The sequence below is a fragment of the Scyliorhinus torazame genome, chromosome 10 (assembly GCF_047496885.1).
Source record: "Scyliorhinus torazame isolate Kashiwa2021f chromosome 10, sScyTor2.1, whole genome shotgun sequence".
NCBI lineage: Eukaryota > Metazoa > Chordata > Chondrichthyes > Carcharhiniformes > Scyliorhinidae > Scyliorhinus > Scyliorhinus torazame.
The window spans coordinates 214,908,999-214,936,279 of record NC_092716.1 but is presented as its reverse complement, the minus strand read 5'-3'; the positions used below and the strand labels follow the sequence as shown (position 1 = coordinate 214,936,279).

The following is a 27,281-nucleotide window of genomic DNA, read 5'->3' as shown; positions in this document are numbered from 1 at the left end:
GGATTCCCGCCACGCCGATCGGGGGCCGCTGGCGATTATCCGGACCCCGATGGGCCGAGTGGCCGTAAAGTTTTGCACAGTCCCGCCGGTGTGACATACTCACCTCACACACTGCAGGACCTGGCAGGTAAGTGTGCGGGGGGCGGTCCGGGGGGGGGGGGGGAGGAGATCCGACGCCCGGGGGGGCCCCTACGGCGGCCTGGCCCACGATCGGGGCCTACCAATCTGCGGGCGGGCTGGTTCCGTGGGGGGCCTCCTTTCCTCCGCGCCGGGCCCCTGTAGGGCTCTGCCATATGCGGGGGCTGGCGCGGAGGAGGGAACCCCCGCGCATGCGCGGAAATACACCGGCCAGTCCGCGCATGCGTGAGATCACGCCGTTCCGCACGTGCGCGAACCCGCGCCGGCCCTTTGGCACCGGCTGGAGCTCCGGGGACGATTCCGACGGCAACCTAACCCCATAGAAAGATGAGAATTCCTCACTTTCGGGGGCCGTTGACGCCGGTTTTCCCGCCGCTTTGGGGACATAGCCTCATTTTTAGAGAATCCTGTCCCTTATCTTTTTCTTTTTTTAAAAAAAAAGTATTTTTAATTAAGGTTTTGCAGAATTTTTCATAATAAAACAGTAGTAACAATAATAATAAAACTAAAGTAAACATTAACATAGTGCAAAATGAGAATATACAATAACAATTAAATACACATTACCCCACGTGACTCAGTCTTCCCACACCATCCCAATGAAGCACGCACCCCCCCCCCGCCGCTACGGATTGCTGCTGCTGACATTTTAATTTTCCCCGAGAAAGTCGACGAACGGCTGCCACATCCGAGAGAGCCCTAGCGTAGGCCCTCTTAAGGCAAACTTTATTTTCTCAAGGCTGAGAAACCCAGCCATGTCGTTAACCCAAGTCTCTACACTTGGGGGCTTAGAGTCCCTCCACATTAATAAAATCCGTCTCCGGGCTACTAGGGGGGGCAAAGGCCAAGACGTCGGCCTCTTTACCCCTGAACTCCCGGGTCTTCTGACATTCCAAAGATCGCTATCTCTGGACTCGGCACCACCCGTGTCTTAAGCACCTTGGACATTGCCCTCGCGAACCCTTGCCAGAAATCTCTGAGCTCTGGGCATGCCCAAAACATGTGGACATGGTCTGCAGGGCTGCCCTTGCACCTCATACAACAGTCTTCTACCACAAAAAACTTGCTCAGTCTCGCTGCCGTCATGTGTGCCCGGTGGACCACCTTAAATTGAATTAGACTGAGCCTGGCACATGATGAGGAGGAATTAACCCCCTTATCTTTTTCTAACAGAGAAATAGATGCCAGCCCCGTCAGCTCTGGAAGCGCCCCCTTAGCCACCACATCCTCAAACATCTCTACCAACAGTGGCGCCAACATATCCAGAAACTTATTTTAGAATTCCACTGAGAACCCATAGGCCCCTGTGCTTTACCTGTTTGCATCCTTCCTATCGCCATCCAAAACTCCCCAGTCCCCATTGGCTCCTCCAACCCATCCCTCGCCTCCTCTCACACTTTAGACACTCCAGACCCCTCAAGAGGTCCCTCTTATCCGACTCATCCTCCCGGGGCTCCGACTTGCAGTACCTTTTTATAAAACTCCTCCAAGGTCCTGTTCACCTGCTCCAAAGCCACCACCAACCCCCTCGCCCCATCTCTGATCTGAACAATCTCTCACAAAGCCACCTGCCGGCCTAGCTGTCCCACCAACAAGCGACTGGCCTTCTCCCTGTATTCGTAGATCACATCCTTTGCTCGCCTCAACTGACGTACCATTCTCTCTTAAGACAAATGGTAAAACTGCAACTGCAGTTCCTTTTTACTGACCAAAAGCTTCGGAGTGGGCTCTTCCACATACTTCCCATCAACGTCCAAGATTTCATCTACCAGTTGCTTCCGCTCCTCTCATGCCTCCCTATCCACCTGCGCTTAGACAAGATGATCTCACACCTTACCACTGCCTTCAGCGCCTCCCAAACCACTGACTGCGAGACCTCATCCTCGCACAAAAACTCGAGACCTCATCCTCGCACAAAAACTCAGATCCGAAAGTAGCCACACATCCAACCTCCATGTCGCTTCTGTGCAGGCCTCCTCTCCAGGGCCACATCCACCAAATGCAGAGCATGATCCAAAATGACAATTGCCGAGTATTCTGCATTCCTTGCCCCAGACAGCAACTAGCTTCTCATAATAAAGATGTCAGTCCTTGAGTACATATTATGCACTGGCGAAAAGAAAGGAATATTCTCCATTCCCTGGATATAAGAACCGCCATGGGTCCACTACCCCCGCATCTCCTTCATAAACGCTGCCAACATCCTCTCCTCTCTCTCTCTTTCCCCACCCCCCCCCCCCCCCCCCACCGCGCTACCGCCGGACCCTGTGATCCACGCCCGAGTGGAACACCTGACTCACCCAACCGTTCCAAAGTTTAACCTGATCCTTCACCCTCAAGTGGATCTACCGCAACAGCTGCATGTCGGCTCTTCAAATGTGAGAAAACTCTCGCCCACTTCACTAGTTCCCCCCCCAACCGCGCACATTCCACATTACCATTCAGACTGGGGGTCTCTCACCCGCCCCGCCCCCTCCTCCTCCTCATGACCTTGGCCTCACCCCAAGAGTGGAACCAGGCCCTACTCCAGGTCCCCGTCAGCCAAATACCCCCCTCCCATTCCCAGAAACCCCCCAACCACCTCCTCTTGAAACCACCTCTCTCGATATACTCCACATCCGCCCAACCAGTCACACCTCTCAGCCCATTGAAACCTGTCCACACAGGCTCAGCTGACTGTGGCCCCTCCCCTCACCTCCCATTTACTAGCCAACTAATGTTTGCTAGCGAGGTGGCCATGCCAGAATCCACTCCCCCACATACCTAGTACAAAAATCAACATACATCCAGCTCTTCTAAACAACCAAACAAGAGGGAAACAACCCAGCACATTACCCCAATGTCCACAGACCATCCCGTCCCAACAAGAACGTACAAAAACAAAGTCCAAACTCAATTCTGTCCCAGTCCATCAGCCTTCATGTACGCTTCTGCCGTCTCAAAATAATAGTCCTTGGAGTTGTCTAATTTTCAACCTCACTGGATGGACCACCCTGAACTGCACATTACTCTTGTAAAGCGCTGCCTTCACCCTGTTAAAGACTGCCCGACGTCTTGCCAGCTCCACTGAGGCATCCTGATATACGAATACCACTGCCTTCCATCTCTCGATTCTGCTTGGCCCACCTCAGCACCTTCTCCTTCATCTGATAGCAGTGGAAACAGACTATCACAGCTCTCGGTGACTCATTTGTCTTTGGCTTTGGCCGGAGGGACCGATGAGTCCTGACCAGCTCAAAAAGGGAGGTGTTCTCCGCCTTCAACTTGGCGAACATCTCTGAAAAGTACTCCTGTCGGCCTCTGGTTCTCCAGCCTGTCTGGCAGACCCACAGTCTGCAGATTCTGCCATTGTGATCTGTTTTCCAAGTCTTCCACCTTGGCTCTCAGATCTTTATTCCTCTCCTCCACCTTCCGAAGCTCCTCCCCCATCGAGGCGAGTTGGTAGCTGTGCTGCGACAATGCCTCCTCCACCCCCTTTCATCACCTCTCCTTGCTCCTGCACCGCCATCGATGTCTTTCCAAGAGCTTCCTTTATCGGGGCCAATGTATCATCCACCAACTGTTTTGAGTGTTCCCACCATCTCCTTTCCATGCTGCTCAAAATGCTCGGCAAACCGCCGCTTAAACTCCACCGCCATCACCTTGGCCAGTGTGTCCACCGTAATGGGTGAAGCCCCGCCCAACGAGCTTGCTCCTGCCATCTTTCCTCCCACAGAACTCTACACTGAACTCAAGCTCTCAGGTGGACTACCGCTCATTTCTTTTTGTTCCATATTCTTCTGTTGGGTTTTTGACATCCTCTAATTACCACCACTCTTCTGAAGATCAATCATACAAAATTTCCCCCCAAATCAGTGTGAAAAGGACCAAAAAAAACGAAGGCTCTATCAGGAGCCACTCAACGTGCGACCTCCACCTACATGTCGCCACCTGAAGTCCCCATCCTATTTTCTTAACCTATTTTCCGAGTTCACTTTGGTCAACTCTGTCCTCATTACCTTGTAATTGCCTTGATTTAAGATAAAGACACGAGCCTTGGGTCAACACTTCTCGCCCTCAAATTGAAAGTGAAATTCTATCATAATATTACTGTTGCCTAGAGGCTCCTTTACTATGAGGTCATTAATTAATCCTATCTCAGTGCACATTACAGGCCTAAAATAACCTGCGCCCTCATTGACACTAGAAATTGTCTTCAATACACTCCATGAACTCATCCTCCAGGCTACCTTTGGCAATCTGATTTGTCCAATCTATTGGAAGATTAAGATAACCCATGTCTATTGCAGTAACATTCCTACAAGCTTGCATGATTTCTTCCTGTATACTCTGTCCTACAGCGTAGCTACTCTTAAGAGGCCTACAACTACTCCCGCAAGTGACTCACCTTTTGTACGCATTCAGATACAAAGGGCGCTATTCTCCGGAAATAATTCAGCGAGCGGGAACTGCCACAGCCGCCGAGAACGGTATTCACAATTGATTGGGCCACTAATCGAGGCCCCACGGACTTCACGCTGGAAATGAAGGCTCAACACTGATTCGCCGGGACCATGCTAACAAGGTCGAGCAGCACTTAAACAGCATTTTCACAACCAATCCCACTCGGCTCCCAGCCATAGCGCCGAGAAGACAGACCCAAGATTTGGGGGGGGGGGGGGCGCTCCAAGATGTGGTGGAGGCCAGGAGGGATGTCCTGTTTCCTGAGGGTCGCGGAGGGTGAGCCATAGGGCAGCCAATGCCACATGGGACTAGTGTCCTGAGAAGGTCAACGACCTACAACGGTCAGTTGACACCAATGCCTCTTCCCCGCAAGACCTTTTCACCCCCCCGCGTGTATCCACCCCCCCTAACCATTCCTTCAACACCCCCCACCCCCCCCCAACCACATGTGTGGCTAAAGATGTCTTCTCTGTGTCTCCGCAGAAGAAGCTCTTCCTTGTTGGGAGAGGGTCCAGACTGGCAAAGGGGTGCTGGACATAAGAATCCTCCCCACCTTCGAGGAACGATTCCTGGGTGTGACGGGGGTGGCTGAGGACAGAGCGGTCACCAATGCGGTGGTTGGCGCACGCTGAAGAGATGAGGATCCACTGGGCCCCACCCAGAGCACATGTAAGTTATCGCCACACAGACTGACCCATGCGTCCCACTGACCACGTGTTCATTCTTCTGCAGGTCCTCAAGCCTATGGCACCGGTCCATCCGTGGTGGCCCCCTCCTCTGCGTTCCATGAGAACACCTCAGAGGAGATTCCGAGGATGCCACGATTGATTTGTCACAGCTGTCATCCCCACCCTCTAGTGAGCACTTCATGGTTGCTGATGTACTTCAGGTGGAGGCAGTAACGCCCAAGCGCGATAGCAGTCGGAGGTATGCCGGATCCCAGGACCCAGCTGGGTCCCAGCCAGATGCTGAGCCTTTGGACCATGCTATCCCGGAGTTGATGGAGACATTACAGAGCGGCCGAGAGATTCGGAGGAAGATGTCAGTGATCCTCCAGCAGGTCCACAGCTGATTTGAGGAGTCCCAGAGGTTACAGGTGAAGGTGATGTCGCTAGCAATGCGTGGCACCAAGGCCAACACTGCTAGGGTGGTGTCCTCAGCGGAGAGCTTGGTGCACCCTGTCGGCAGCATGAGTGAAGGTATCCAAGGCATGGCGCAGTCAGTGACGTCTATGGCTGAGGGCTTCGGCAGAATGACTGCCTTGCTATGGGATGCCACCCAGCACCAGGCTGACCTTGATGTGCTGCGTGACATTTCCCGCTCTCAGAAGGGAATGGCCTGTGGCGTTGCGGGCCATGGCCCAATCACTGAGGAGCAAGGCGAGGGCATCGACGCCTTGGTGAAGACATCGGGGAGCCGCTGGAAGATGCAGGGGCAGTCGGGGCTGGAACCAAGTGCCCCTCCGCCTCGAGGTGAACCCCAGGGTCCTATGGGCACTGACCGGGAGGAGGGGGCACAGGGTGCCAACCCAGACCCGTCCCATAGAATGGGGATGGTGGCCACCAGCTCTCCTGAGTTCCACCCCTCTGAGGACACGTTTCAAAGTCAGCACACGGGACAGGGTGGCATGGCTGTGCATGTGCCATTGACAAGTGCGCCTGGGACCTCCACTGCTGTGCCAGGGGGTGGAGGACGCAGCAGACCATCACAATGCACCCCCGCCCTCCTACAATGCACTGTTCAATGATAGCCTGGCTGGCCACATGGACCTCGTTCTAACAGGTCTCCGCTTTGGTCTCTGGCCACCGTACTAACGTCATTAGCCAGATTCTCAGCGGGTACCCTTACTCCCCAAGAGCCAGCCGCCCATCCTAGCATGGTCTTTGAAGAGACCAAGGATGTCGGACTGCCCCTGGATGTCGCTGTTGTGCACACCCCCTGGAAAGTGTGAACACACGTGCATGATCCTAATGTGGTGGTCGCACACGAGCTGTATATCCTGTTAACATAGAGCACTCCCAGATGGCCCGGTGAGAGCAAGGCGACATGCGTCCAATCTATAGCCCTTGGAACTGGTGCAACCCAGCAATGGCAGAGAAACCTGCTGCCCGGGCAACCTGTTGGGCTTGGTCCATGTCAAAGTTTATATAGTTCTCTGCCCAGGCAAACAGGACATCCATGACCTGTCTGATGCACCTGTGGGCTGTGGCCTGTGGGATGCCACACAGGTCCCCACCCGAGGCCTGGAGGTTCAGGGCTACAGTAACCTAGCTGGCCGCTAAAACCCTTGTAACTTTAAACATTTCTTAAGGTTACATATACCGTATACTTTATAAGATTACATATACCATATACTTTATAAGATATATAATTTTACGTTTTTAAACCGGCAACCATCAACATGAATATAGTCCATTTTAGTCTTTTTGTATGTGTCCTCTTCCTCCATGTGATGTCAAGTGCGCAAGAACATGACCCAGGTGCTGCACCATCTCCTTGTTGAGGTGGAGCCTCCTATGGAACGCACTGCCCTTTATTTGTTCAAAGGACCAGTGACGACTGTACACCCTGGCAGTCATGGGCCTCCGCCTCTGGGTTCCACCCAGGCCTAATGGGCAGCTGGGTCCCCAGGGTGTGGGGCAGATCCTTGCACATTGACCGCCGCCTCGAGCATCGGCAGACACTGTTGCTGTCGGCTTCTCCGGCAGCTGACTGCCTGACCCACCAGCAGCACCACTGGAACCTGTTCTGCGGGTTCCAAAATATCATCCATAACGTTCAATATCTGTAAGGAATTGGGAGAGGGTGTTAAATTGACAAACGGCATGCCCAGAAAGTCCAGCCCACCCACTCCCGACCGCAGCACCTCCCCCCTCAACAGACCCCAGACCCTGTAACCCAAATACCCGCACATAACTTCACCTGGACCGGGCACTGGTCCCCTCCCCATGGTACTCACCCACCCTCCGGCTGTGGACATATCCCCGGAGCTGTGTCCCATCCCCTGCATGTTTGGATGTTGGCTGCTGCATATGGGGTGTTGCCTCGAGCAGTGTTCAGGCCTGATTGAGATGCAGGCAATGACTCCCACATGCTACATGGCCTGCCCACCCACCCATGCGAATCCACTTGGGTTGTGTGAAGTGCTCACTTAATCATGATTGCTAATTCCCTATTAGCAATAGCTTTCAGCCACATGGCCAGAGCCTCGGCAGTTGGTGGGGTTTATGGTTGGTCAGTGGGGCAGACAGGTAGGGGCTAGGGTTGCTCCTGGTATGGGTACACATTATCCAGGAGTTGGCATGGTGGAGCCGCACACAGTTGCCCCGCAACCCCCAGCGGCTCACCCTCCCCCCTCTCATGGAGGCCAACCTCAGCCAAGATGCCTGTGAGCAAAGGTGGCCACTCACCACCTCGGCTATCTGCAGAACCCTTCCGCCAGGTTCACCATTTAAAAGAGGAGTACTAATCGGCGCCAGCGTGACCACTTGCTGAGGAGGCTGCTGAATCTTGGGAGGCCTTTGGATATTGGTTCACTACCATTAACTATGGAAATAGGGCTTAAGTGGTAATAATTGGTTTCTCTCCACGCTATGGTGGGATCCCGATTTCGTCTATGGGAGTCGGCCAGTTGCATCGCCAGCTGTTTGACGCCTGGCCTGGTTCTCATTTTCGGACTCTCCCGCTATTCACCGGCTTCGTTGCGCAACGAGGCTAGGGGATATTGCCTAGTGCCTTTAATTCTGTTTTGTTTTACCTTTCTTGAAAAGTCTGGACTTATTTGCTGGTGCACTATGCACAACCCTTTCTGCCACATTCTGGTTATCATTATCTATCTGGTTGTTTCTACCTAGCGCTATTGCCATGCCCTTTCTATTTAATTTACCACATCTCCCAAGTGATTATTATGATCCCTGACCAGTGGCGAGGATACTGGACTAAAACCCTGATATTTTAGTTTATTTTACCACTGTGTGGAAAGAATGATTCGCTCCAGGAGTGTTGCATGAAAAATAGGTCTTTGGTATTTTTAAAACAATATTTTATTATGAATAACATATAAAACTTTTAACTTCACACCTGAAAAGAACAGCTTACATTTACCCCTTAACACAACTATTTAATTTCCCATCAAACAACAAGAAAAGAAACACACAGCTATTAATTGATCTTAAAAATAACAGGCTCTACAGTTTTCCTAGCTTAATAAAACAGATATAGTTCTGGTTGGAACCCCTTCAGACTCTGGCTGAATATCTTCAAATAGTTGCTTCCACTAGGTTGTTTCAGCCTCTTTCTTGTCTTCAGACAATACTGCTCTGCTTTAAAATATTTTTACTCTTTAAAAAAAAATTATCCTACTGGGAATGAATTGTGGACTCAAATGTCAGGCATTTCCGAAATCAGCTCCTCTCTCTCTCAAAGCTTCTCCAAACTGACTACCTCTCTGCTTTTCTGGCCTCCATCCAGCAATGACCTCCTCTCTCCAAGCTGAAAAACAAATCATCTCTGCGGGCTGCAAAAGCACATTAATTCCCCAGGCACCTTCCCAGTCAATCCCCATTCACCTGATCAATTTCATCTGTTTCCTAGAAGCAAAATAATTTTTTTTTTCCATACATGACTATTGCAGTCAAACACACGATATACATCCAGGTTTTGAACTTTTAACTTGTCCCAATGGTTTAGAAGCCAATATTCCCCAAACTCTCCAATCGTCATACCTCCCGCTTTTTAAAGAAAAAAAAGAACCAGCAATGTAAACCGATGGCTTCATCATTTCTTACATATACCGTATACTTTCGAAGATTACATATACTGTATACTTTGAGATATATAATTTTACATTTTTAAACAAGCAAACATCAACATGAATATAGTTCATTTTAATCTTTTTGTATGTTATAGTCGCGATAAAACATCAGCAATCACATTTTATCTTCCTGCCACATGGAGAATTCGTAAATTAAACTGTTGTAATCATAAACTTCATCTGAATAGTTTTGTGTTTTAAATTTGCCAAGAATTTTAATGGATTATGATCCGTATGTACAATTGTGTCAAATAAATTGTTACTAACATAGCTGTTAAAATATTTAACACCGATACCAAACTCAAGGTCTCTTTTGGTGAATGTTGAGTTTTCTAGAAAAATATCCAATTGGTCTTTCAATTCCTTCATCACCTTCCCGTACCAGTGCAGCACCTACACCCATATCGTTTGCATCAATTGCCACCTTAAATGGCTTGGCATAATTAAGGGTCATCAACACTGTTGCGATGTTAACACAGTCTTCAGATTATCGAATGCCTCCTGACATTCTGCAGTCCACCGAAACGTTACATTTTTTTTTTTAGAAGTTCAGTCAGTGGAGCAACCACGCTGCTGAAACTGGGCATGAATTTCTGGTAGAAACCACTCATGCCCAGAAATCTCAGAACATCTCCCCAAGTCAATGGTATTGGAAATTCTCCAAAAACGTTTGTTTTGACATTCTATGGAACCATCTGACCATGTCCAATGTTGTGGCCTAAGAAGGTGACTTGAGCTTTTGTAAGTTCACTCTTAGCCAAATTATCATCAATCCAGTTTCCTTTAATGGTTGGAACAGTTGTTTTATGTTCCAAATGCTCCTTCCATGTTTCACTGAATACCAGCAACACATTCTTCATTCCAAATGGCATGACCTTGAGTTGATACAGACCATTTGTTGTCACAAAAGCCAAAACCTCCTTCTTTGCCCTGTCTGACAAAGGTACATGCCAATATCCTTTAAGTAAATCAAGTTTGATAATGAAATATTCTTGTCCCACCTTTTCAACAGTCTTCCAAACTAGGAATAGGGTACGAATCTGACTTTGTAACTGTGTTGACCTTTCTATAGTCCACACACAATCGTTGTGTACCATCTGGTTTTGGAACCATGAGAATCGGTGAGCTCCAATTGCTGCAACTCAGTTCGATGCTATCCTCCTTAAGCATGTTGTCGATCTCCTTTTGTACCTGTACTAACTTTGGTGTATTGAGCCTATATGGATGTTGTTTAATGGGAATAGCATTTCCTATATCTACATCATGCATAATTATTTTCATACTTAATAATTTATTCCTACATACAGCTCTATGTGACTGTAATAACTCTTTTAGGTCATTTCACTCTTTTAGGTTGGAAAGTAACTCCGTAATTAATCCAATTTTTAAATATTTCCTCAGTATTCCATTTAATTTGAGGAATGTCAAATTCAGAATTGTCTGGATTTATCTCTTCTCCCCGAGTTACGACTAACTCTTTCCTTCTCTATCAAAATACCTTTTGAGCATATTAATATGACACACTCTAGTTTTCCTTCTGTCTGGTGTTATCAAATAATTCACCTCACTTGATTTTAATGGTTCACCCACCATTGGCAACAATACTAGTACTTTCTCCCCACGAACAAGACAACAGATTTTTAATTTCTTATCCACCTCTTATTTTCATCACATGTTGTGACAATTCTAAATGTGTCTTAGCCAACACAAGCCCTAGTTAATCTCTCCCTAAAGTTTGACACAGAGTCCAACAACGTAGTCTCTGACCGCTGACTCATCAATTTAAGTGGTCCTCTCACCTTTTAACCAAAAATCAACTTGAATGGACTGAATTTAGATGATTCATTAGGTGCATCTCTATTTGCAAATAGTGCAAATGGAATTCCTTTATCCCAATCCTCTGTACAATCTTGCCTATAGGTCCCCATCATGGTCTTTAGAGTTTAATGCTGATGATACGCCATTGAGTTAAATTGCTTTATTCCTAAGATATCTATGACTTCCTTGAATAACTTTGTCATGAACGTGGATCCTTGATCTGATTGAATTTCTTTTGGTAGTCCATATCTAGTAAAAACAAATGTATTATTCTTATTATTTCAATGAAAGGGGCTGGTTTAGCACAGGGCTAAAGAGCTGGCTTTTAAAGCAGGCCAAGGCAGGCCAGCAGCACGGTTCAATTCCCGTACCAGCCTCCCCAAACAGGCGCCGGAATGTGGCGACTAGGGGCTTTTCGCAGTAACTTCATTTGAAGCCTACTTGTGACAATAAGCGATTTTCTTTTCATTTCATTTCAATATTATACTTAAAAATTCCTGCAGTTTTGATAAGGAAAAATGCTTACCAACTAATCAGTCACTTACCTTCCTCCTTGTAACGTCTGTACCAATGGGGTGAGGCCCCACAGTGTCTGTATTGACTGGATAAGGCCTCAGAGTATCTTATATTTTTGTTGTCATTCCTTTCCTGTCAGCTGCCCTGTGACAATTTTATTTCCTTAATTCTGAATGTATTTTAATAAAAGAAATGCCAGAGATGTTTTGATGGCCAATGTAACAGATGATGTATACAAATGATGTAAATATATGAGCACTGATATCAATTGTTTGGGTTCAGTTGGTGGCAAAATGCTCTGAACTTAACTAATATTTAGCTTTTTCTAATTTGGGGTTTTGTTATATTTTGTTATGGGCGAGGCGTTTTCAGAACCCCAAAATGTGTCATGGAGTTCAACCAACCTCACCCTTTAATGTATTTGTTGCTTTTCCTAGCACACGGCTGGTTCCCTACGTGTGGGATTACAATTATGGGCACGTGGGTTTTTAAACACAAAACACTGTTTATTCCATGAACTCAACTTAACATCTGAAATAAACATTGGATCTCTTAACACCCCTTACTTCAAAGATAACTCAGAAAATATTGCAACAGTAAATAATTCCTCAAAATGTTCCTTCAAACTTCCAAGAGACTTAACACCTTTAAACATAATCACATCAGGTTAAAGGCTTTACTATTATGAGTTTAAATCGCCCAAATGATCCAGAGATAGTCTTTCATGGCAGAGATCCAGCTCACTGCAAACACAGACCCCCCCAAGCTCTTTTCAAACTGCAAAACTTAAAACTGCAAAATGGCTGATCTGAAACCCAGCTCCACCCACACTCTGACATCACTGCATTTTCTTAAAGGTACATTGTGTAAACATCCATTTCTTAAAGGCACTCTCACATGACAATTTATTATGTCCAAAATGTTTAATCTTTAATGAAGCATTGAACTCCTTAATTTTTTAAGGAACAGAAGGAATATTAAGGAACAGAGGCATATTGTTCTCACTACACTTTTCCCATGAAGCCACAAATAACCCCTATGTCATGCTTCCACACTTATTGATAATCTTCTGTTATCTCCTAAAATGCCTGTTCAATTCATGTTGTGACTATGGGCAGTGAGTATTGTTTGAATATTCAATGTCAGGATATCACGACATATCCATCCTACCATGGTTATGGATGCACACTTTTCGAACAGGGATCATTGGGGTGAGAACCATAGATGATTTTTCTTTTTCCTCCCTCTAGCCATAAGTGTTGAAACTAGTTGTATTCCAACCCGTGATCAGCTAACTCGTGGTCGTTGGGACGTCAAACCAGGAACCTTTATGAACTGAATTAATCTGTCCCACTCCAGAAAGTCCTTTTTATCAGTGGAGCCATTTTGAAGAGCTTTATAAAATCAGTTGTCTTTATTTTAAACTTCCAATGTTGAGAGTTTTTATCTCTGTATTTTAAACCAAAAAACTGTACTGTTTACAATGCTTTCTCTTACTAACTCCTCAGGCCTGCTCATGTTCGCAATCTCGCATATTCTCTACACCTCCGCCTTTGGAATGAAGCCCCTGAATCCTGAACCTGGCTGTGGAGTGGTGGTTATTTGTGGAGTCTGTTACTGCTTGCTCTATCCATACCTTTCTGGCCCTTTCACCTACCTGGTGGCAGTTTACATCGCTCTGATTGGATTCATGGGCTGGCGAGCCATTGCGGGGGTGCAGCTCTTCAACGACCTCTGGACGTGGACCAAACTATGTGCCTGTCTCGGAGCTGTGCTCTTCATGGTGTCTGACCTCACCATTGCTGTTAATAAGTTTTGCTTCCCCGTGCCTTACTCCCGGGCCATCATCATGGCCACTTACTATGCTGCCCAGATGCTTATTGCCCTGTCAGTCGTGGAATGCAAGGACAATACAAATCGGAACAACAGCAAGATAAACTGAGGGACAAACCACCTCCCACAATAACCTAACAAAGTATTCCTGAGTTCTAGTGAGCACAGACACTTGGAAAACTATGGTGTGATCTGATTTAGAGCCACGTGATTTATTTTCATTGGTTTGCTTCTGTGTTAGCTTATTGTTACCTCCAAGATGTAGTCTGCAGTCAGACCGGTGTAAATACTGTGGTTGAAACCAGGACAGCCAGCACTCAAGCTGAACCCTGGCTGATTGTTCTCATCATGCTGCAGTTTTGTGCTGTAGATGCCCTGCCCATCAGTAATGAGATAGAAATGGTCCAAATGAATTTCAATAATTATCCCTAGAATCAGAGAGAGAGAGAGCTGGCCTCATTTTTAATGACTGAATTCTGTGACAAGCTAATCTCATTCTCCCTTAATAATGTTCCTAAATGTCCTTTGCTTATGTGGAAGCTTTTAAACCAATATCACTTGGTTGTTACATGGTTTGAAAAAGAAACTATAATGACATTTAAAGGGAATTGGAAAATATTTGGAAGGGAAGAATGTAAAAGAAAGGATGAATAAGCATAAGGAAAATGACAAACAGGAAAAGACCACTTGGTTCATACAAATATTATGCCTTGTGCATCATAATAAATACATTCCCTACCCCACCCAGAAACCATGTAATCTCATGGGAGTGATGTGAAACCAGATTTAAAACCCAGACAAATTAAGGGAGGGGGGAATAGGAAATCTTTCTTTCTGGTCCCCTGAGGCAATCCGAACTAGTCCAGGCGACCATTCTGGCCCTGATCCACATTATGCAGTATCTACCTCTTGTACAAAGTGGTCTCTGTTTCAGGGAAAGGTTAGGGAAACGGGATTACAGTAGAAAAGGCCAGTTGAAGAGCCAGAACAGGTTTAATGGCCAAATGATCATCTGCTGTGTTGCAATTTCTCGGGTTTTTTTATATGATATATGTATTGCGTGGATGCTGAGAGGGGACCTAAATTTAAATCTTACGGCAAACTTTTCCCTGATAAAATATGTTGTATTTCAGTCGTTTAATTATAAGCAGTATCCTATTTTAAGTGTCATCCACCATGTGCTGTGGGGAAAATCTAACCTTTTATGTTATGTAACGTGGGAGAGAAGTTCATCACAGCTCTTCTTGGATCCAGTACATGATGATGCTAGTCCACACTGATACCATGCCTGTTTGTGGAGCATAATTTCATGAATAAGCACTCGTGATGGGGACCGTTGCCAAACATGGACAGAAAAGTGTGGAAAGCACACCTTTGAATTTCAGATGGGTGAGGCTCCTCACTGGTATTGTGTACTGAGAAAATCACTTCTGCACCTCTAGTTTTGCCAGACAACTTTCCACAGAAGTTAGGCTCGTAATGAAAGTGTACCAAAATATAATCATCAAATATTTTACTTTTAAATTGCCAATTTTGTCACATTTTAATTTTCCCCTCTGATTTTCTCTTCTCCCCTTTTTGAACGATTTGACTCAAGCTGAGATATGGTTCGGAGGCTGCTGGCAGTCCGGTAGCTTACCCGGTAGCCATGGGTAAGCTGATGTGTTGAGTGTTGGCTGATGCATTGAGCAATGAAAGCTTATTTGATGGTGCTGGCATCACAGCTTGTCCTCAACACATGCTCTCTTTCCAGCAGGGGTTACTGAATAGCAATCAGAAACCAAAGTCCTTGACAGATTTTTATTGTTCCTTCAAAATCCGCATCCAGGAACTCTGAAACTCCAACTCTTGTATCCGAACAGATCAAATCTGAATCCTTCATGGATTGTACAGCTCAGCTACTCACTGGTCTTAACCAGCTGAGTCGCCTGCTGGTCGCAGTTGAAATTTCATCAGGATTTAACTTTCTGGCTGAGTTTACATTCTGTGGATTTTTCTAGCTTGGCATGAAGCAATTGTCAGTGTATCTGAATATGACTCTTCCATCAGCACTACTGTATTTACTCTATCTCTTGTGCCAGGCCATGTGCGACTTGCATACCTGGATGAGGAGTGACTGTACCAGGGTTTATAAAATAGTTAATTAGAATTGGAGAAATGCCCAGCAGGAGCTCTGTGTTCAATGTACCCATCTTTTTAATGCTATTTCTCTCTAGCTTCCATTAACTGGAGGGCTGAAGAACCTCTGAAATTTCAGGACCTGGCTTTTTAATTGTGAAATGGAGAATGGTGGAGATATACTGAACAAAAAATATTGCTCCTGGACTTATCCCCTTTTTAACAGGTGTGCATCAGAGCCTAATGTTCCATTTTACTATTTTATTCTCGATTCCTTTCTCACAGTTTGTCAGACAAAGTACTTTGTTCTTTTATCTGAGAGCTGAGAGAAGTTACTGCACAAAGTAGGAATAATAGGCATTACTGTTACAGCATTATCTATTGGTTTCACTGTACTAGGAGTGTAAGTGTTACCAACCCGAGAACTTTAATATATAGGCAAGACAGCTATCCGTTTATTGGCGCGAGCTCTGCAGAGAGATGTACGTAGGCAGAGGAGAGTTGTCATTCAAGCTGCATGTGTAACCATTTCTTGCACCAAAAGTATACAGACAGCTGTGTGTAACTCTCCTGTATCTACGCAATTCTGTTTAACTATCTGCTGTATCTACACTGAATATATTAGTGTAATTGTTTCCTGTACCTACAGTATAAAAAGAGTGTAACTGTCTCCTGTACTACATTATGTAGACTGTTTGTAACTGTTTCCTGTACCCTACAGTATTTAGACTGTTGTGCAACTGTCTACTATACCTTTGGTATGTTAACTGCTGTGTATCAGTGGCTCCTGTATCCTACAGTATTTAGACTGCTATGCAACTGTCAACTATGCTGTGCCCTACAGTATTTAGACTGCTGTGCAACTGTCTACTATACCTTTGATATGTAACTGCTATGTATTAGTGACTCCTGTATCCTACAGTATTTAGACTGCTATGCAACTGTCAACTATGCCTACAGTATGTAAACGGCTGTGTTTAACTGGCTACTACCTACAGTATTTTGACTGCTGTGTGTAACTAGCTCCTGTACCTTTTGTATGTGGACAGGCTGCTGAAGCTGATTGTAATGCCCTTAACAGTGCTGCAGCTGAGATCAGTTAATTCAGCACAGACCATAAATACAGCATGGGAATTTGCTTGTCTTGTATTGCTCAGCTACTCACTGCATTAATTATCTGATGCATTAGCTAGTTTGTAGATTTTATACATAGCTCTCCAAGAGAATATGCCTTTAGAATGGTTAAGACTGAGAAATTAAACTGGTTTAGATGGAGTTATAAACCACAAGATCATTCTTACACTCCTCCACTAATTTTGATGAGAAGCACACCAGTTAAAACATGTCATTTAAATTACACCTGTGTTATGACTTTCCAAGGAAGTGTATTGCTGGGTGTGTGATGTTGGGTCCATTGGAGCTATGAAAATCAAGAGCAGTGCAATTCTGTTCTTCCAATCCTGTGCGAGGGACTATTTTGAGCAGTGTAACACTTAGTGGTCATTTCAGATTTGTCATATGATGACGCTTATTGCACAAGACTTTTGGCGCACAATATTGAGGTGTATTGGTTAATGTGCGGATAATCCCACAATCCTGAGTCCAATGTCTCGAGTTAGTTCAGTGTATTTGATTAAAGACTGACTGCTGTAATCACAATAAGCAATGCTGTCATTATATTTATATGGCCTGTGGAGGCGGATGGTGCAGTAGGTTAGAAACTGGCCTTTCGTCCCGGAATCTGGATTGAAATTCAGCTGGATGGAGTTTTGTGCAATATGTTGTCCACTGGCTGGAAGAGTTCCTTACAAGGGAGGTGTCAATCCAGTTTCTATCAGTCAGAGATGCACAGCACAGTACTGCCCCCAATGTGTTGGCAGTTGATATTAAACTTCCTAGAGAACCAGAGGGTGAGAAATCGAAAAATGCCACACTGATGCAATATGGGATGCTGTCGTGAAATTGGAATTGAAATACATCCTTGAGGCTGTGTGCATTAACTGAGTACTTGGTGCTGACACTAAGGTCACAAAGTGGAAAGTATCCTAGCAATAATATCCACAATTACGAATATTGAACAATAAACATAAATGCTTTTAATTTGCAATATAACATAAGAATATTTTTCCAGAAACAGACAATTGAAGCATGTACATTTGGGTTGTTGAAATACAATGAATAGTAAGATTATTAATAACATAGGCTTTGTATGCAGAGTAGGACAATTGAGAGCTCCGTCCACAATAATATACAAACGTAGATGAAGACCCAGTGCTTGATATCACCAAGGTTGAAAAGAGCGCAAAAAAAAACAAGTAAGTGAATGTTAAGATTCTAACATCTTGAAGATTTCAGGGAGATGGAAAGGTGAGGGAAGAGAGTTCGAGACAGTGATGAGGGTTAATGGGATGTAAAAGGGAAAGTTCAGATGAGTAATGATCTCTACAATATTGCCAAAATAGAAGGAAGTAAGAAAGATTGCAATAGGTAAAGAGACGTCCGAGGCTAGAGATGAGACAAGTATTTCTTATTACAGAACCAGCATTTGCATCTTGTTCAGTTTTGTAAGGGAGAGGCTAGAAAAACTTGGAACTTTAAAAGTGAAGTTTAAGATCTCTTTAATGTTTATTCTAAGCTGATGTTCAGATTCTAGTGAGTCAAGCAAATGTGTACACATATATAGCACATATATCAGGTCACGGTGTAGTTTGGGCTGGCCATAAAACCATACGTTATAGGAGCAGCATTAGGTCATTTGGCCCATCGAGTCTGCTCTGCCATTCAATCATGGCTGATACGTTCCACATCTCCATTCTCCTGCCTTTGTAATGTTTCAGGTTGATAATCATTCATTGACCTGACCTGAAATGTTAACGCTATTTCTTCCTCTACAGGCCTACTGAGTGCTTCCAGCAATTTGTTTTTATTTCAGACTTTAATGAAGATAAAAATCAAGGTAGGTGTAAATCAAGCTGCTGATTTCCAATCACCCATTTTACACTATTGCATTAAGTCAACTCTCTAGCCTTGTGTGTTGTCATAGGACAAAGCAAAGACTGGGAGGTCAATTTGGTAAGCTTTTATCAATTAAATCTATCATGTTTCTAGTACACTGGTTAGGAAAGAAACAAGCAAAATATTGCAAGGCATGAGAGAATCAAACAGTACTGTAAAGAGGAAATAATATGAATTTTTTAAAAACCCAAAGCAATCAGAATTTTTTTTAAAAACATTCTACATTGAATTTTAAACATGTTTTCCAAAAAATGTTTATTGAGAGCTTTAAAAATGTTCATAATTGGTCATTCTTTCTGCATGAGCCTAGTTAGGAAGCCATTTGTGGAGCATCAGAGTCAGCCCATTCCTCACTCATTTCAAGTCCATTAACCTAAATTGGAAGCATCAGGTCAGGAATGTGACCTCTAACTGATTTACCTTTCTCCCTAATTTACGGATGTTGAGGCCAATTGTATCTCCCCTTCTGCCTTCAAGTTTAAATCAGCTGAGTTAAGTTAGACTGGTGATCATCTAAATTTAGATTTATATTCAGGGAGGGCTCACTTCCCTCAGCTCTGTGTTTTGAGAAGGTTGGGTGTGTAAGTTCTGTTTTGATCAATTGGAACATACCACAAGAATGTTGACTGTGTACTGCCAATCTGTCTACTGGACATGTGACAGGAGTTTGTGTTCCCTGTCAGTGATACTTTGTTATTTCTGTTTCAAGTCAATGAAACAGCCAGTGAGTAAACCTGTTAGCTAAGATGTCTTGGCGTGCCCTGGTGTACGCAATTCACTGAGCACAACCTATTACGTGCATATGCCAGTACAGTAACCACTATCCAGAGTACTCTGGATAAAAGGGAAGAATTCACTGCTGTCTGGCATGTACCTCTGTGTGTGTGCATAGTTGATTCAAAGTAAAAGGAAATGATCAACTCCTGTGTGATTCTTTACAGCTCTGTGTTTCTCAGTTCCAGCTCTGGCAAAGTCATACTTAATGAACTTGCATGATAGCAGAGGCGATACATTTTTAGAATTGGTTGTGTAGTATTTGTACAGCTGGCTGGTCCAATAAGTCCAGCACTCATCTTCGCCGCATTCATTACTCATACAACCAGTCCCGCATAATAGTTAATTTCTGTATTGCGAGAGCAACTTGGCAGAGTAGCACTCCGCTCTGTCTGAAGTTAGCTAGTTCAAACCATCACCAAGAACTCAGCTCTCTTGGTCTCGACTGACATTTCAAATGCAGTGCTGACCTCCAGCTGAGATGTGAAATTGAGACCCTGCCTACCTGTTCAGGCCCTACGATCCCATTAAAGAGTAGTGATTGCCTGGTGACTTGACCCAACATAACCCTCTCAACTAACACCACCAAAAAAACAGATTAACAGCTCATTCATCTTGCTGCTTATGAGGTTCTGTTATGAGAAAAGATCATTGTAGTTCAAAGTAATTCATTATACCTAACATGCACTTCTGAGACAATGATAAAGTGCTTTACAAATGCACATATTTCCTTCTCGTGGGTTAGCGCTTCATTTCATAGACTGGGGACACAGTCCTTATCAACTCCTTGAGACTTCCAATGTTCCTTCTCATCAACTCCTTTAGACTTCCAATTTACCTTTTCAGTATTTAAAATTCTTAAGTTAGTGGTAACCAAATTTCACATTGGTGCTTTTTAATTCCATTTATGTTTGACATTCCTTTCCTTGGATATTAAGATTTTTTGCTGAGGGAGTGTTCGGTGGACACTGGCCTCCCTTTCGTATATACTCATTCTTTGTGCGGAGCTAGATAAATGGCAGCTGCTCTGACACAAGGAGCTTCAGAGTCGAGGCTTGTTTGTCCTCACTTTCCAACAGCTTCACCATGTATTTCAGTAGTAGACACTGGATATAGATCCGGTGATGTAGTCATAAACTTTATTTTACCTGCCCTTCCCAAGCAAAGGTACTGAGGCCAGTTACACCTGCTCTGACTATTGTCAGCGTATGTATGCCGAAGAGTTGTACTGGTAGAATAGGTTTCAGCTACTCTTCTGAAATATTTGGCATTATGACCTGCTATTATCTTACTACTTTACACGGTAAAGAGTATGAATGTCGAGCATATTTGTATCCATTCCTTTTGCAGTCTAAACAAAAATAGTACTTTTGATTTTTTAAAAATTCTTGTTAAAATAGCAGACAATAATTTGTCGGGAGTATGTTAAGTGCCTGAATTATGATATTTCTCAGAAGTATTTCTAGTGTTTTAATCCCTGTTCTTCTGTACACAGGAACAGAAACAGTGTGTATGTATGTGTGTGTGTATAATATATATATATATAATGCAGTATTAGGACTGAGTAAGGAGACACATGTTATCTATGAAAAAGCAATATTTTGCTAAAGAAGAGATATGCATTTATTTTCTTTTTCTGTGCCTGGGGAAACTGTATTCGCCTGGCTCTGGATAGGGCAAAGATCTGCTTATACTGGGTCTCTGCACCATTGATGAAGATTTTAACACTTTAAAAGTGTTTTTAAGAATTGGCATATAGAACACATGCAAGGTAGCCACCCTCCCTTGCGAGAGATTGTATGATTATGCTGATGGGTTTAATGGGAGTTGTGAGGTATTGCTGGTAAGGTCAAGGATCAGCAATTTTGTAAACAGCGTATTTACTAATCCAAGACTTCCGTGGCTTGCAAGGTGACTGAATTCTTTCTAGTGCACGATTTTTTGAAGACCTTCCAAGTTAAGAGCTTTATGATAAAACTGAAAACTTTTAAAGTAATACAGCAAAATTTAAAAGATTGAAACTGCTCTGCAGACCGCTTACGTTGGTTATGGTTGAGTTTGTGGATTTTTGCTTTTAATTTTAAGAATTTCTTAAAGTTGAGGAAAATTGGTTGCTATTCCATTTTAGATGAATGGCTGTTGGTTAAAAGTGTTTTGTTTTGATATGACAAGTGGAATCCTAATTAAATGTGAATTTAATTGCAGGGACAGTGCAATTGGTTTCTGTTGAGTCTTCGCTACTACTAAATGACTGGACTTTCTTCCCTTTGTTAATGAATAGGAGAATCTAACCCTAGTGTCCGTATAAGAGAATGGAAGGCACCAACTCTCATACACAATCCAGAGATCTATTGCCTTTTACAAAAGAATTATTTTAAGCCTGGTTGCCACTCATCCCATTTTAGACTGGACATAATTTAGGGCAGCATGGTGGTTAGCACAATTGTTTTACAGCTCCAGGGTCCCAGATTCGATTCCCGGCTTGTGTCACTGTGTGGAGTCTGCACATTCTCCCAGTGTGTGCGTGGGTTTCCTCCGGGTGCTCCGGTTTCCTCCCACAGTCCAAAGATGTGCGGGTTAGGTGGATTGGCCATGCTAAATTGCCCTTAGTGACCAAAATTGTCCTTAGTGTTGGGTGGGGTTACAGGGTTATGGGGATAGGGTGGAGGTGTGGGCTTGGGTAGGGTGCTCTTTCAAAGAGCCGGTGCAGACTCGATGGGCCGAATGGCCTCCTTCTGCACTGTAAATTCTATGAAATAACTTTTTGTATGATTGTGGCAAAAGGTAATAACCATATTTAGTTCTTCTCAAAATGGTTGCAATTTTGTTATTGTTGAATCTGTACACAGTGTATCACTGCAAACCTACCATGCAATAACCATTGCTGTATTATTGCTTTATTTCTATTATAAACAACAGTTTATAATAGACCATTTCATGATTAGTTGACCTGTATTGCCTATGCTATAATTCCATTGGTCAACTCGCATATACAGTGTTACTGAGCTCTGAGTATAGATATCCTGTTAGTGTTACCATGGTGCATGCATTGAATAATCTGAATCTTATTCTGATGGTAGCTGCCTTTGGTTTGTATATTTTATGTACCCTGGTTTGTTCTGTCAGTGCTTTCATTTAAAAGTGTTTCTTTTCATTGTAAAAGATAATGCGGTGAAATTGTTCTTTGCCTATAGAGCAAATTGGGTGGCAGTAAATTGACAGCCTGTTTTACATCTTGTTTGATTCTCTATTCCATTGATGTCAGTGGGGCTGTCTAAAGTATGTTAATAAATTGTACAAACCAAATTGGTATTTTACATTTATTATTTATATATGCCCCCTCTCCTAAATTGCTGAATCTTCAGTGGGATGCTGTCCTGTGGATGACCAGGCCTGCGTGCTCATTCTTCATGTTTGAATGTTGACAGGCTATTAAGCTGTTGAATCCCACCCTATCCTCACCCACAGGCATGCATGCTCCAGCAGAGAATCATGGAATGTTTACAGCACACCAGAAGGCCGTTTGGCTAACAGCTCCATGCCAGCTCTCAGCAAGAGCAATTTAGCTACACCCCTCCCGTGTTCTTTCCCTGTTTTATTTACTTCGATATTTATCTAATTCTCTTTTGTAAGCCGTGATTGAATCTACCTCCAGTACACTGAGGCAGTGCATTCCAGAACATCGCCACACTACCTAATAAAGCTTTTCTTCATGTCACCTTTGTCTTTATTGCCAATCTCCTTAAATTGATGTCACTTGGTTCGCTACCTCAACCTTTCTGTCTCAGTAGGAATAACTTCTCCCTTTCTTTCTCTAATGATTTTGGAGACCTCTGTGACATCTCCTTGTAATCTTCTCCATGGAGAACAGCCTAGATTCTCCAATTTATACTTTTTAAAAATATATATTTTATTCAAAATTTTTGGCCAACCTTAACAGTACATTGTGTATCTTTCACACAGTAATATAACAATAGAAATAACAATGGCCAGTTTTTTAAACAAGAAATAATATATAAACAACATCAAAATTTAAAAAAACAAAACTAAATGGCAACTGCCTTGTCCCAAATAAATACCCTCCAAAAAATACAATTCAGCCGTCCAGTATACAATTACCTATTACAACAACCTATACATATTATACTTATACACTAACATCCCTGAGAGTCCTTCTGGTTCCTCCCCCCCTCCCCCCCCTGGGTTGCTGCTGCTGTCGTCTTCTTTTCCATTCCCTCTATCTTTCTGTGAGGTATTTGACGAACGGTTGCCACCGCCTGGTGAACCCTTGAGCCAATCCCCTTAGGACGAACTTAATCCGTTCCAGCTTTATAAACCCTGCCATGTCATTTATCCAGGTCTCCACACCCAGGGCCTTGGCTTCCTTCCACATCAACAGTATACTGCGCCGGGCTACTAGGGACGCAACGGCCAAAACAGCAGCCTCTTTCGCCTCCTGCACTCCCAGCTCTTCTGCAACCCTGAATATAGCCAACTCCCAGCTTGGTTCGACCTGGACCCCCACCACCTTCGAACGCACCTTTGTCACCCCCACCCAAATCCCCTGTAGTGCCGGACATGACCAGAACATGTGGGTGTGATTCGCTGGGCTTCTCGAGCATCTCGCACACCTATCCTCTACTCCAAAAAATTTACTGAGCCGTGCTCCAGTCATATGCGCCCTGTGTAACACCTTTAATTGTATCAGGCTTAGCCTGGCACACGAGGACGATGAGTTTACCCTACTTAGGGCATCAGCCCACAGCCCCTCCTCAATCTCCTCCCCCAGCTCTTCTTCCCATTTCCCTTTCAGCTCATCTACCATAATCTCCCCCTCGTCCCTCATTTCCCTATATATGTCTGATACCTTACCGTCCCCCACCCATGTCTTTGAGATCACTCTGTCCTGCACCTCCTGCGTTGGGAGCTGCGGGAATTCCCTCACCTGTTGCCTCGCAAAAGCCCTCAGTTGCATATACCGGAATGCATTCCCTTGGGGCAACCCATATTTTTCGGTCCGCGCTCCCAGACTTGCAAACGTCCCATCTACAAACAGATCTCTCAATTGTGTTACTCCTGCTCTTTGCCATGTTCCAAATCCCCCATCCATTCTCCCCGGAGCAAACCTATGGTTATTTCTTATTGGGGACCACACCGAGGCTCCCGTCTTTCCCCTATGCCGTCTCCACTGCCCCCAAATTTTGAGAGTAGCCACCACCACCGGGCTTGTGGTGTATTTATTCGGTGAGGACGGCAACGGCGCCGTCACCATAGCTTGTAGGCTAGTCCCCCTGCAGGACGCACTCTCCAATCTCTTCCACGCCGCTCCCTCCTCTTCTCCCATCCACTTACATACCATTGAGATATTGGCGGTCCAGTAGTACTCACTTAGGCTCGGTAGTGCCAGCCCCCCCCTATCCTTACTACGCTGCAAAAATCCCTTCCTCACTCTCGGGGTCTTCCCGGCCCACACAAAACTCATGATACTCTTCTCAATCCTTTTGAAAAAAGCCTTCCTGATCACCACCGGGAGGCACTGAAACACAAAGAGGAATCTCGGGAGGACCACCATTTTAACCGCCTGCACCCTCCCTGCCAGTGACGGGGATACCATGTCCCATCTCTTGAAGTCCTCCTCCATCTGTTCCACCAACCGCGTTAAATTTAACCTATGCAATGTACCCCAATTCTTGACTATCTGGATCCCCAAGTAGCGAAAGTCCCTTGTTACCTTCCTCAGCGGTAAGTCCTCTATTTCTCTGCTCTGCTCCCTTGGATGCACCACAAACAACTCACTTTTCCCCATGTTCAGTTTATATCCTGAAAATTCTCCAAACTCCCCAAGTATCCGCATTATCTCTGGCACCCCCTCCGCCGGGTCCGCCACATACAACAACAAATCGTCTGCATACAGAGATACCTGGTGTTCTTCTCCTCCCCTGAGTACTCTCCTCCACTTCCTGGAACCCCTCAATGCTATTGCCAGGGGCTCTATCGCCAGTGCAAACAATAATGGGGACAGAGGACATCCCTGCCCCGTCCCTCTATGGAGCCGAAAATACGCAGACCCCTGTCCATTCGTGACCACGCTCGCCATCGGGGCCCTATACAGCAGCTGTATCCATCTAATATACTCATCTCCAAAGCTAAATCTCCTCAACACCTCCCACAAATAATCCCACTCCACTCTATCAAATGCTTTCTCGGCATCCATCGCCACCACTATCTCCGCTTCCCCCTCTGGTGGGGGCATCATCATTACCCCTAGCAGCCTCCGTATATTCGTATTCAGCTGTCTCCCCTTCACAAACCCAGTTTGGTCCTCATGGACCACCCCCGGGACACAATCCTCTATCCTCATTGCCATTACCTTGGCCAGAATCTTAGCGTCTACGTTCAGGAGGGAAATAGGCCTATAGGACCCGCATTGCAGCGGGTCTTTTTCCTTCTTTAGGAGAAGCGATATCGTTGCCTCTGACATAGTCGGGGGCAGCTGTCCCCTTTCCTTTGCCTCATTAAAGGTCCTCATCAGTAGCGGGGCGAGCAAGTCCACATATTTCTGTAAAATTCAACTGGGAATCCATCCGGTCCCGGGGCCTTCCCCGCCTGCATGCTCCTAATTCCTTTCACTTCTTCCTCCATTTCGATCTGTGCTCCCAGTCCCACCCTCTCCTGCTCCTCCACCTTAGGAAATTCCAGCTGGTCCAGAAAACACATCATTCTCTCCTTCCCATCCGGGGGCTGAGCTTCATATAATCTTTCATAGAATGCCTTGAATACTCCATTCACTCTCTCCGCTCCCCGCTCCATCTCTCCCTCCTCATCCCTCACTCCCCCTATTTCCCTCGCTGCTCCCCTTTTCCTCAATTGGTGGGCCAGCAACCTGCTCGCCTTCTCCCCATATTCGTACTGTACACCCTGTGCCTTCCTCCACTGTGCCTCTGCAGTACCCGTTGTCAGCAAATCAAATTCTACGTATAGCCTTTGCCTTTCCCTGTACAGTCCCTCCTCCGGTGCCTCCGCATATTGCCTGTCCACCCTCAGAAGTTCTTGCAGCAACCGCTCCCGTTCCCTACTCTCCTGCTTTCCTTTATGTGCCCTGATTGATATCAGCTCCCCTCTAACCACTGCCTTCAGCGCCTCCCAGACCACTCCCACCTGGACTTCCCCATTATCATTGAGTTCCAAGTACTTTTCAATACACCCCCTCACCCTTAGACACACACCCTCATCCGCCATTAGTCCCATGTCCATTCTCCAGGGTGGACGCCGTTCTTTTTCCTCCCCTATCTCCAAGTCCACCCAGTGTGGAGCGTGATCCGAAATAGCTATCGCCGTATACTCCGTCCCCCTCACCTTTGGGATCAATGCCCTTCCCAAAACAAAAAAGTCTATTCGCGAATAAACTTTGTGGACATAGGAGAAAAACGAAAACTCCTTGCTCCTAGGTCTGCTAAATCTCCATGGGTCTACTCCTCCCATCTGCTCCATAAAGTCTTTAAGCACCTTGGCTGCTGCCGGCCTCCTTCCAGTCCTGGACCTCGATCTGTCCAGCCCTGGTTCCAGCACCGTGTTAAAATCTCCACCCATTACCAACTTCCCCACCTCTAGGTCCGGGATACGTACTAACATGCGCCTCATAAAGTTGGTATCATCCAAGTTCGGGGCATATACGTTCACCAAGACCACCGCCTCCCCCTGTAATTTGCCACTCACCATCACGTATCTGCCCCCACTATCCGCCACTATGGTCTTTGCCTCAAACCTTACCCGCTTCCCCACTAGTACAGCCGCCCCCCTGTTTTTCGCATCT

At 45.2% G+C, this 27,281-nt stretch overlaps 1 protein-coding gene across 1 annotated transcript in view; it reads left to right on the top strand.

The window, feature by feature from the left end:
• tmem86a (transmembrane protein 86A) overlaps positions 1 to 22,774 on the top strand; it is a 57,660-nt gene extending 34,886 nt beyond the window's left edge. The window contains exon 3 of the mRNA XM_072466359.1: positions 13,237 to 22,774. Within this exon, the coding sequence (XP_072322460.1) occupies positions 13,237 to 13,670 (434 nt within the window). The 3' untranslated portion in view covers positions 13,671 to 22,774. The remainder of the gene's footprint in view (positions 1 to 13,236) is intronic.
• Positions 22,775 to 27,281: the final 4,507 nt, after the last annotated feature.